General features: G+C 38.3%; 1 protein-coding gene across 1 annotated transcript in view; it reads left to right on the top strand.

The window, feature by feature from the left end:
* Positions 1 to 12701, top strand: part of HGF (hepatocyte growth factor) — a 93131-nt gene that overhangs the window by 46475 nt on the left and 33955 nt on the right. Inside the window, exons 2-5 of the mRNA XM_074901682.1 lie at positions 76 to 241; positions 4946 to 5058; positions 5664 to 5778; positions 11590 to 11732. Coding sequence (XP_074757783.1) covers positions 76 to 241; positions 4946 to 5058; positions 5664 to 5778; positions 11590 to 11732 — 537 coding nt within the window. The remainder of the gene's footprint in view (positions 1 to 75; positions 242 to 4945; positions 5059 to 5663; positions 5779 to 11589; positions 11733 to 12701) is intronic.

Below are 12701 nucleotides of genomic sequence, written 5' to 3'. Positions count from 1 at the left end.
AACCTCAGCGCTCTTCTTTACAGTGTGTTTTTTTTTCTTTTTTTTTTCTCTTTTTCTTCTTTGCTTCTTTCTTAGAGAGTAAAGGAAAAAGAAGAAATCCTCTTCATGACTTCAAAAAAACAGGAGAGTTGATGCTCATTAAAGTAAACAAAACATTGGAAGTAAAAACCAAGCTGTTAAACACCACTGAGCAATGTGCCAAGAGATGCAGCAGAAACAAAGGCCTTTCATTCACTTGCAAGTAAGTTATGTATCTCTATTATTTTTATCGTTTTTCTCCTAATGGTACCTATATAACACCCTTTGGCCAAAGGTGTCTGTAATTGTTATCAGTGGTAGATTGTACTGAAGACAACCTAAAGACTGCTTTTTGGTTTCCATGATCTACCTTGTTCTACCTGTCCAGAGAGTGTCTGTCTTTTCTGAAGCTTTATTTGAGTATTTCTGTCTTCTTAGCTTGTCCAATTTGTAATCTTTTTCATAACATAGCTAAAAAAATGTACTCATGTTAAGATATGAATGACTTGTGCTGCACTGTAGTGTTCGGTGAACATTTCTGAGATTTTTATGTCTCTTATAAAACGGTTATTGTCACACATCACAGCTGCAGTATTTCAGCACCACTTCAGACCATATTCTGTCTTCATTCTTTGCACATTACTCCTGCTGAAATCAATGGGAACCTCACACATGGAGCACAGACACATGCACTGCTGAAGTTCACTGGCAAGTACTGCGAATCTGATACAATGGAATCAAACCTTCTGGGCTGCACAGTCATTACAAGTATTGATAGCTATTCTTCAGCATCTGCTGTCTCTTAGAAACACATCATACAGCTGATTGCTTGTCTGTCTTGTACATAATCACTACTATTTTTTGGAACAAATCACTATTACTTTTCCCATGTATTAGAATTAAATTATCCCCTTGGCCTCTCTTAGTCTAGACCATTAGCAATAAATGAAAGGACATGAATGCAGGAGAATCTTTGAGAGAATGGGTGACTGGCCTAAATGTGAGCCTGATCCTGAAACATAAAAAAGTTTTGACAATCACTACAAATGAAAGCTAAATCAAATGCGATAACAAAAGCTCTTCCTTGGCAGAAAAGGTCCTTGACTGTAATTTAATCCTTCCTTAAGCCTTTAATTCCAGTGTTGCAAGATCTAATGTGTATTATAATGTTTTCTACTTTGACTATTTATATGTGTGAACAATGAGCAGAGTTTACTTATTTCTTTTTGAAAATATTTTCCAGGCACTAATATTTTTCACATGGTACAAGACACTCCTTTTCCTATTGGCAGAGCTTCCACTGATATCATTGCCAAGGGGATCAGGTCGTATTCAATAAAACAAGAGATCACTGAGTTCTGATGGTCATAAGCAAGGAGTATTGTAAAATTAGGTTTCACGGTGTAAAAAAATTCTGAATGATGCCAAGCAAACAACAATTCTGTATTCCAACATCTGCTTAGTAAAATTGTCTCAGGCTAGTTGTAGCTGCTCTGGTATGACTTGTGTTCTGAAAATAAAAAGTAAGTTAATATATTTGTTGATTCTATTTTACATAAGTAGAATCTGTCTGGATTTTTAAAATTTTCTCATTTGTGAAGAATTTTTTTTTCTATTAGGACAGTGTCTGATGAATTCATTAAGGGGCAAATTCTCCCTGCTGTAATCCATCAATAAAGCAACATAGAGGAGCTATGAGGGACTTTGAGAACACAGCTTGAAAGAGTCCTACTCACAGACAGCAGAATTGCAATCAGTCATGTAATTATTTTGCATTGAATTTCAAAAAGAATTACAAATCTGACTACTCATGTTCTGAATTTCCAATTTTCCCTGACACATTTTCAACAAGCCCAGTAGCAGAGGTGTAGGTGATTAGGTCTTGCCTGTTCTAGTACTATGTAGTAAGGCAAGATGGATTTTCTGGATCTGGGAACATTCTCGTGGTTTCCCATTTGGCCCCAGATGAGTCCTGTTGTAGTGTGCATAGTTCTTTGATGCTACTGTAAACACATATGTGACATGTGTTCCCTTTTAAAGGAACCACTGATTACTAGTGTTACCCTTTTATTCCTAGGATCCCCAGTCTTTAACTTCATACCAGCATATGATTACTACAAGGTGAAATCTGTTGCTAACTTAAATTAAAACCAATTAGTTTCTGCTTACTGTGGGAGCATTCTAAAATAAGAAGTAACACAAAATGGCATTTTAAATACTTGAAATATAAAACTTGGATTTTGCTTTGGTTATGTATGTTTTCATGGCTTGATTCTGATACTTCATATCCATGCAGTAGTTCTCCCATCACCTGGGTCACAGCACTGATATTTTATTTTCTAGATGTAAACTCTATTTGTTTAAGTATTGAGATCTAATAAAATAGAAATACTTTGTAACATAATTGTGACAATACCACTGGGAGCAGCGACACCTGGATCTGTGCCCTGTGAGGTACACAAGCAGGAAGAGCGTTGGGATTCTTTTCTGCCAGAAAGTGCTAAAGTAGCAGATTCCAGTCACTACAGACTTATAAAAGACTAGCCACTCCTTATTTTTTTTGGGGGGGTGGGGGTGGGGTGGTGAAATTAAGACAACTTTTGATTTACTTATGGTAGGTTTCTGTATCACTTTGCAAGTACATTTTGAGTATTATATTTGATAATCATTAATCCTTGTTGTTAACTCTGACACCTTTTTGTTGGAGCTAATATATGTAATCTCGCAGAATGGACCTTTCCTCTTTTCCCTTGCTGCCGTGCTTGGACAGACCTTGATCATTTCCAACTGAGTTACAAGATCCTTACCTAGACTTCCTTCTTCTTTGTAACACTGTTCCTAAAATCCCCCATCAAAGCACCCCTTAGATTCACTTGCCTTGTCTTTTTGACTTAATAACTCTCTGTGCATCAATTTCTGCCTTCCCTATCAGCTTTATTAACATGCTGCTAAACTGTTCTTATTCCTTTATTTCATCACCATTTGCAGTCTCTTACTCCCACTGTTTTGTTTCAGTCATTCTTGCAGCTTTTTCCACTACATTTCTTATGGATGATAAAAAGATATTATGGTTATTATTTTCTTGGTTACGCAGATGACTTTTGCAGATATGTCACTTCCTTACCTACAAAGCTGTGCCTGTCTTATCCTTTGTTATGTACTTAATTTCTGGAGTGTCTTTGTATTTACACAGAAAGGGATTCCAGTATAGACCACAGGATTCCAGTATCTAATCAGAAAATCTACCAGCTTACCTCAATACAAATAGCAACAACAAAAATTGTCGAGATAGGCAGTAACAGTAGAAGAAAGTCCAAGAATTTTCTTAACTATGTTGACTTTGTAAGTGTGAAAACCCTCCAGATTTGGGTCCAAGAAAAGATTGCTAGAAACTTTTATGTGCAGAAGTGACTGAAACCAAAAGGCAACTGAAAGGCAAAAACTGAAAGAAATGTTTGTAAACAGTGCATTTTGCATTCCCACTTTAGGAGGGAGGAGGGGCAAGGAGAATGTAATTGGAAAGGCAGGAAAGGTCAAGGATATTTTTGTGAAGATAGAGTTAGAGGCACTTGGATACGCTCATATTTGAGAACTAGCCAGGAGAGAACAGAAGGCTGAACAAGGGCAGAAGGATGAAGGTTAGCAGGTTGGAAACATTTGGAGTCAACAGAGTAGAGAGAGCAGTTGGATGAAAAATCTGTTTGGTGATGGAAACGATAATGAAGAGGATGTTTGAAAGAGAGAAGAGCAGGGAGATTGGATAGGATCTTGTAATATTTTTAACTGAAGCCAGCAAGATCTCACACAGTAAAACTTGTATGGTGAGAGGGGAATGAAATGAAGATCAAAGAGTTTTGAGTTGGGAGATGTAGTAGTCAGGAATATGGCACAGCAAAAATTCGGATTAAATGCAGGAAATCTGTCTTTTGGATATTATCAAGTACTGCTAAAACACCTTCTCAGGTCAAAATAAGGTTTGAGATGACTGACAGAAATGTGGACTTTGTGGTGGGCTAGAGACAATATTATCATGTCAATGATTTGTTCTACTGAAAAATTAAGGGAAAAAATAATTTCCAATGGTTTTGGTTGGGGTTTTTTTTGTTGTTTTTTATTCCTCTCCTTATTGGAATAACTGTTGTCTCCACCCAAGCTATGAGCTGTGTTTTTAAAATCTTTTAAAATAGTTTACCTACATTTAAGGAATTTCCTTTGAAAATGATGTTAGGAGATAAAGGTCTGCACATTTAATTTAAAATATTGAAAGAAAGTGGTTTTACTCTTCTGATTTCTGTTTGTCTTTCTTGCCCCCTTCCTCTCAATTCAGCACACATTGTACTCTATCATTGAAAGCAGTTAAAAATAAGAGAAAAAACCCAAACCAAAACAAAAGCAAAACAAGGACAAGCTATAAGTACACTATCACAGTTTAGATTATTCATAAAAATAAAAATACTCTTGTTTTTGAACAGCTCTGTTGTTCTAACCAAGAAAAAGCCTCCTTGTGCTTGAATTTTCCTTAAGCCATCAGTGGGAGATACTTAACTATTTCAGAGGTATATTGTAAGCACAGTAAAGAAATTTTAGAGTCTTCCTATTTTTCCTCCAGAAAGCAGCACAACTGTGGACACAAATGTTGTCTCAGTCACATTCATCTCACTTTTAAAATAAAGATCTTTAATGACAAGGGAACTCTTAGATTAGTGTGAACAACCAAGCTGGTATTTAATGTAATGGCCACATCAATTTAATTTCTTTGTTTCTTTGTTCTTGTCAGCACAGTTGTGGGTTTAAATAGTAATTTGGGCTGTTTCTCTGACATTCCCAGTAAAAATAAATCTGATGTCATTGCATGCTCCTTGGCAGGCCATGTGTCATTATTATAAACCACACAGAGATTTTTTTCTCATCCAGAATTTCTTTGCAGGGCCTTTGCTTATGACAGAGTTACAAAACGATGCCATTGGTTATCCTTCAACAGCTTGACAAATGGTGTGAGAAAGAAGCAAGACCATGCGTTTGATCTGTATGAAAAGAAGGGTAACTGATTTATTTACTGATTTTGTTTTTCCAGCTTTGGAGGGAGAAAAAAGATTAAGTCAGTGAGTGTCTTTTGGGCTGTAGGAGCATTCTGGACATGGGATGGTTTTATGCATTCTGAAGGCTTCATCCTACAGGTTTATTTACAAATATCCTGGTTTTGCTGTCATGCAAGTTTGTCTACATACTTCCTCTTGTCTACATACTTCCTCTTGCTCAGTTTTCTAACCTACATATTTGCCTACCATCTTATATACTAGTCTGAATTACTACTTCAGTTTATTACTTAAAAGCTCAGTTGTATGAGTTACTGTCGACTTATTGCTTTTATTTACCTCATTAATGAGTGGGGGATTTAAGTCCTTAGACATGGACTTCTGGTCAATCAGACACTGGAAAGATTTTCAGTAGCTTTCTTTGGGAAGTTAGAGATCAATATTTTGGAAAATAAAGCAACAAGAATGTATGTGGGCAATTAAACAGTATTTTTAATAACTATTTAAAGGTTATAAAAAATGTATTATTTTTATGTGAAAACTGATGATGAGCTCTAATTTTAAATACATTAAACAAACTCCTGATTTTCTTCTTTTTTCTTTTGATAGACTATGTCAGGAATTGTATCATTGGAAAAGGAGCAGACTACAAAGGAACGATATCGGTTACCAAAAGTGGTATCCAGTGTCAAGCCTGGAATTCAATGATCCCCCATGAGCACAGGTAAGAGTTCAGGAGCAGAGACAATGGGAATAGTGCTCAGACAGTTTTCATAAAGCATGGTTTTACTTATTAGCAGACAAAGAATTTATGAGAAAACTGACCTTAGACAACAAAGTCTCCTAGGTGTATTGCCTTTCTTCAAGAGATGCCATTCTCCAGATCCCAGAAAATCCTTACTTTCTTGGACTTGCTCCAAAGAGGTCTCCTACTGCCAGCCTGTGTGTCTGAATCCCTTCCTTTCCTGTGTCAGATTTTTAGCTGTTTATATCCTTTTGATCTCTTATCATCTACTGGCAGAAACAAAACATCTGTGTAACTTCAGCCTGAGGTTTGGAAGTTTATCAGTGTTTTCTAATAGACTCCCAGGAATATTAGGAAGAAAGGGATATTAGGGATAGTAACCCACCTATTTAATCAATATATTTTTATTGTTACTCTATTTTTGCATAGTTACTATTGACTATTATTTGTAGACTATGTTAAACTCTAAAGGTCTTAGACCAGGTAACAAACACATGGAAAGGACTGAACAGACTTGTTGAAATTCTTTCCTTCAGATCATATGAGCAACAACTAAAGGCTGATGCAGCAGGTATGGGACTTAACTTCTGAGTTTAAGACCTGATATAGTGAGCAATTGAGGCCATAGCTACACCTCGAGATTAGACTTAGTTCAACTGTATTGTCTAAGGAAAAGGAGAAGAAAGCCAAAACCCAAAGCCAGTAAAAGTAATGGTAAAAAAAGATTCAACCATGACAACCTTTGCTGGACTATGAAGTACTGGTCTATTCTTTGATCATTTCTCTTAGAGCCTTTTTTGTATTGGCTTTAGCCATTTAGATAATAAACCCTTAAGAGCCAAAACCAAAGAGACCTCTCCACCATGAGCTTCCTATCCCCATTGCTGCCTTTTGCTCTGGACTCCCAGCATCAGCACTTTGTTTAGGAGGAGCCAAGCTGGAGATTGCTAGCAAGGAACTGGGCTGTGCACTGCTTAGTCTTGTCCTGACCAAATCTATCCAGTGTGCAAGATGATATCTTGGAACGACATTAAAAAGCAAAGGATACTTGGGTTCTCTCCTCATGATGTGTTACAAAGCTGAGCCTCAGGCTTGGACTTGACTGGACTTGTCTGCTTATAATATAGATGGTAGTGTGTCTGATTTTCAGTGTGGGACCAGACCCATTCCTAATTGTGAACATATGATAAACACCATCACCTCCCACAGTGATGAGCTCCTGAGACTCAACACCTTGAAATATACAATCTTCATCTTTTAGAAGTGAAAGAACTCTCAATAATTACAGCCTAAACAACAAGAATTTTTCCTATAAAATATACATATGCCATTATATAATTAAAGAAAGAAAACTGTCTGGATAGAATATATATTAGCACTAAATTACATTTTAATATACAGCATACACAGTATTATCTAATACATCTGGACAGCCACTCTTCTATGATGAATTTTATGAGAATGACTTTTCTCCTGCCTTGTGCAATAAGTTTAATTTTTAAAAGGTCACTGGATAAATGAGGTGGCTGCATGCTAATTTTGTTTTTCAACATCAGAAAATATGATTTCATCATCAGAGACATGAGGGAGATGGGAAGAAGCAGACAGTAGTGGTGTGTTTGGAACTTATTAGTATGAAAGGCTTAGATTTTTAGGTCAGTTTTTCTCAACATCTGATTATCATGAAGTGCCATTGGAAAATAGATCCTTTTTTCATATTCAAGGGAGAAATGTACTTTACTGATTTTTTCATTATCTTTCTAGAAAGAATTGAAATAACTTCAGATTTTAAACTTGTTCTTGGATTTAAAAAAAATATTTTTATTTATTTGTATACCAGTAGAACCTGGAGACTCCCCAGCTGAAGCCAGGGTTCCATTATTTTCATCTCCATCCTAGTACAGATTACAAGACCGTCTTTTTTTTTTTTTTTCTCTTAAGAGTCTTTTTTTTTTTTTTTTGTTTTTTGTTTTTTTTTTTTTTTTCTTACTTGATATAGTTGAATTAAATCAGCACACAAATAAGTTCTAGGAGAAGATCTATCTTCCATTTCTGGATAGATCTTTGCTGCATCTCCTCATCCTTTCCTCCCTCAAGAATATTACTTTAGTACCCGTTGAACCCATCCATATGTCTGACCCATCCTGATATTCATCTGACCCATCTAATGATATTCATTTAGAGGTTATTTTTAAAAAATGTTCTGACGGCATATCTGATGTAATTTTAAATGTCTTCTCCCTATTTTTTCTAATGTCCATAATTTCTGAGCAGAAGGATTTTCAGCAGGAAAATTAAATAAAATATTCTAATATGCACTGACATACTGCATTAACACATACACAGGTTGCAATGTCCATTTGCATGGACACCCAAGTTTGCCCAGGGCTGTCTTTAGCTTAGAAAAATTTGTGATATTTAGAAGCATAGAATGGTTTGAGTTGGAGAGCCCTTAAAGACCATCTAGTTCCAGCCCCCCTGCCATGGGCAGGGACACCTTCCACCAGCCCAGGTTGCTCAAAGCCCCGTCCAACCTGTCCTTGAACACTGCCAGGGAGGGGGCAGCCACAGCTTCTCTGGGCAAACTGTTCCAGTGTCTCATCACCCTCACAGTGAAAAACTTCTTCCTTATATCAAATATAAATCTACCCTCTTTCAGTTTAAAACTGTTACTACTCATCTATCACTGCACTCCCTGATAAAGAGTCCCTCCCCAGATTTTCTTTAGGCCTCCTGTAAGCACTGGAAGGACACTGTAAGTATTCTCTGGACCCTTCTCTTCTCCAGGCTAAGCAACCCCAACTCTCTCAGCCTGTCCTCACAGGGGAGGTGCTCCAGCCCCCGAGCATCTTCATGGCCTCCTCTGGACCTGAGGATAGGTCCCTGTCCTTCTTATGTTGGGGGCCCCAGAGCTGGACACAGCACTGCAGGGGGGGTCTCATAAGAGCAGAGTGGAGGAGCAGAATCACCTTCCTTGACCTGCTGGCCACACTTCTCTTGATGCAGCCCAGGATGCAGCTGGCCTTATGGGCTCTGAGAGCACACTGGTGGCTCATGTTCAGTTTTCCATCCACTAATACCCCCAAGTCCTTCTCCGCAGGGCTGCTCTCAATCCACTCATCACCCAGCCTGTATTTGTGCTTGGGATTGCCCTGACCCATGTGCAGGACCTTGCACTTGGCCTTGCTGAACTTCATGAGGTTTGCACAGGCCCACCTCTCCAGCCTGTGCAGGTCCCTCTGGATGGCCCATCCCTTCCCTCCAGTGTCGACCACACCACACACCTTGGTGTTGTCGATGAACTTGCTGAAGGTGCACTCAATCCCACTGCCCATGTTGCCAACGAGGATGTTAAATGCCGGTCCCAACACTGAACCCTGAGGAATGCCACTCATCATCGCTCTCCACTTGGACATCGAGCCATTGACTGTGACTTCTTGAGTGTGACCATCCAGCCTATTCCTTTTCCACTGTGTGGTTCATCCATCACATCCATGTCTCTCTGATTTAAGGACAAGGATGTCATGTAGGACAGTGTCAAATGCTTTGCACAGTCCAGGTAGATGATATAAGTTGCTCTTCCCCTATCCACAAATGCTGTAACCCTGTTGTAAAAGGCCACCAAATATGTCAGGCACGATTTGCCCTCAGTGAAGCCATGTTGGCTGTCACTGATCACCTCCTTATTTTCCATGTGCTCTAGCATAGTTTCCAGCAGGATCCACTCCACGATCTTGTTAGGCACAGAGGTGAGACTAACTGGCCTGTAGTTCTCCAGGTCTTCCTTCTTTCCCTTTTTTCCCCCTTTTTTATATTACAAGACTATAGAGGAAAAGCAGAAGCAACAATTTTATAGGCAGCAGTAATGACATAAAAATTATTCTGTTCAAGCACCAAAAATAAGAAAAGCACTTCCACACTGCATTGACTAGAACTACAATGCAATTAACAGAGGTATTTTCCACTTCAGTTAGTTCAAAGATTTTATTAAGAGAAGTAAAACATGATTAAAATGTCACATGTCATAATTTGCTTTCTGTTTCTCTCTTTTAATATTTTAAATTTATTCATTTATAACTGAATCTGCCAAGGACAGCAAGAACCATACATTTTTCTTTTGATTTTGTGTATAAATTGAATCAGTGTTTGTGTATAAAGATTGTCTTAAGTACTTAGTTTAGTTTCTTAAGCTACAGAGTCCACAGTCTTGTAAAAAAAGCTAGATGAAATTTTGTTCCTTTTTTTTCTCTAGAATATAGATACAATTGAAATCCCTTGCTGATTAAAAAAATAACCACACCAAAACACAATAAAACCAACCCCAACAGAAAAAAACCTCAAACAAACAAATACCCAAAATAAAGCTCAATTTGTTAAGTTGAATTCCAAGTTTTGTGTAATCCCCTATGTATTTTGCCCAACTTTTTAATTAAGAAAAAAAAATCTACATGAAATTGAGCATAAGTCTGAATTTACTGTGCTTTTTAACTACAGAAATTTAGTTGCTGTTTAAGCATCACTGCAATGAATCTGGCAGGGAAGTGCCACTGCATTTGTCTGCAATGGGCAGTCTGAATGTGATTGTGAGCTCTTGTGGTGGCGTTGAACAGAATGAGCTCTGGGGTTGGGCTCCTTACTATGGGGTTAGCTATTCCCTAGTTGGTGGGCAAAAAATGGCATTACTTTTATATAATGTCAGTGTGTATGTGGGAGTTTCTCTAGAGATAAGCACATAATTTTACAGACAGCTAAGAACACAAATCCTTGACCCTGGAGTGTTTACATTTGATTGACTGAGTATAAGCTACAGAGTATCATACTGAAAATGTATTTTAGGTAAAAAATTATAGTATTAAGTCACATTTATATAAAATCACTAAAGAAAAACAAAATCCTTACCACTGGTCTGAGATCTAATCTAAGGGAAAAATCTTAATGGGTATTGTTATTACAGCAAAAGCAGAGCATATAGTGAAAGGAAGAACACAGTTTAAGTCAGCTAGGTCACTGTTAAATGGTATAATTTGTATGATAGCAATGATGAGTGGGTCTATAAGTAGCAGACCCTAAGGTGATAACAATGGGGGTTGTGACAGAACATGAAGCAAGACAGCCAAAGCAGGATCAGGGAAATATCTGATGCTGAAATGCAAAGCACTCCATGGTTTTGGGCAGTGAATGACTCTCAGCATGGTGTGTCACACTGCTCAGTCACGCTCACACACTCCTGATGCTCAGTTCTACCTCCTCCCTGACCAGGGATGGGAAGAAGTTTCTCTGCTTGTGGGCTTTATGTAGTAGGTGCACACTGTACCCAGCTGGGCCTGCTGCTATACGTGCACAACATGCACTGGAAAGGTGGGTGTGACATGACTATGGACCCAATGAATTTTTCCCATACTCATCCAATACATTTTTCCCCTTTGTCAAAGGGCCTCCCACCCTTGTGTAAGTACTTACAAGCTGGTCTTGTCCAGCAGGGAGTGTGCTGCTGCCTCTGGCTCTGCAACAGATAGCTGGCTCCGGATGCCCGAGGGATGGGAGTAAAACTCACTAGAGCAAGCTATGGGCTAGACAAGTTTTCCCATATTTAGGCCATTGATTGAGTAATCCTGTCTGAAGATGTGTATTTGTGTATGGACAGATATTTGGGTGTGTGCATTTGTGTAGGCAGGGTGGAGGGAGAAGGAAGCAGAAATGTGATTGTTTCTAATTGTTTGTAAAAAATAGTATGATTAACACCAAAGTCTGCATGCTCTTATACTGTAATGATTGTCATTTTAAAACTAGCTTTTTGCCTTCGAGCTATCGGGGTAAAGACCTGCGGGAAAACTACTGTCGAAACCCCCGAGGAGAAGAGGGAGGGCCATGGTGTTTCACCACCAGTCCAGAGACCCGCCATGAAGTCTGCGACATCCCCCTCTGTTCACAAGGTAACGCAGCACGGCTCGTGTGTAAACAAACTTGCCTTTCTCTGTTGGCAGCAGGTATGCAGAACTTCTGATAGTTTCAGTGACACTTGTTCATGGACTTTGGAGAAAGAATAGGTGACTTCTCAGCAAGAGGAACTCATGTCACAATAAAAGCAGTGATTAGAGAAAGAGGAGATCTTCTTCTGTTCCAGTACTCTGGAAAACTCGAACAAGTTTGCAGGCTCAGCAGCTTTTTTTCAGGTCATGGAGGATATGGAACAATGAAGTGATGCTTATTGCACAGATGTGACCCTTTTTTCACTTGTCTGTTCCACAGTGAATCCATTCGCAGTTTCAGTATTACTATGTGATAAAATCATCCAGTTCCATTCCATGGTAAAATCAACTTATTCTTTTTGATGAAAATATAGATACTGAATTACAGGATGAGAACTCAATTTAAGCATGCATTTTGTTTTTCAAATGAATAGTATAAATAAGTAGAACCTTTTATAAATCCAATCGCTTTCGACTTTTAAGTCACAGAATTCAGAAGACACTTCATGTGCACCATTGCATTTGTTGACTTTTAAGTTCTGCTAACCTCCAAACTAAGCTTTTGTATCTTGCTAATCAGCCAATTCAGTTCCAGTTAATCAACCCATTTAAATCCTCAAGATAGGGTGCTTTTAATTTTCCTACTAATGTGTCATGTGCAATAGCTATAAAGTGGTGGGGGAAGAAAAGGGAGAGGAAAGGAGAGAGGGAGGAAGAGAGTGATTTACAAGGATCTTGACAATCTATTAAAAGCTAACATTTAAAGATCTGTTTATGTGAGCTGCAAACGGGATAAGACCTGGAGCTCACTGCAGGATGAGGACTTTGGTAGCGGATGTTTTGACTGAAGAGTGAGATCTGTAATTGCAGAAATTACTATTTACTAAGTGATCCTTCATTACAATTACTCTAATTAGAGGGCACTTCAGAAAT

Source organism: Athene noctua, chromosome 3 (assembly GCF_965140245.1).
Source record: "Athene noctua chromosome 3, bAthNoc1.hap1.1, whole genome shotgun sequence".
Taxonomy (NCBI): Eukaryota; Metazoa; Chordata; class Aves; order Strigiformes; family Strigidae; genus Athene; species Athene noctua.
The sequence above is the reverse complement of the archived record's forward strand: the minus strand, read 5'-3'. Positions and strand labels throughout refer to the sequence as shown.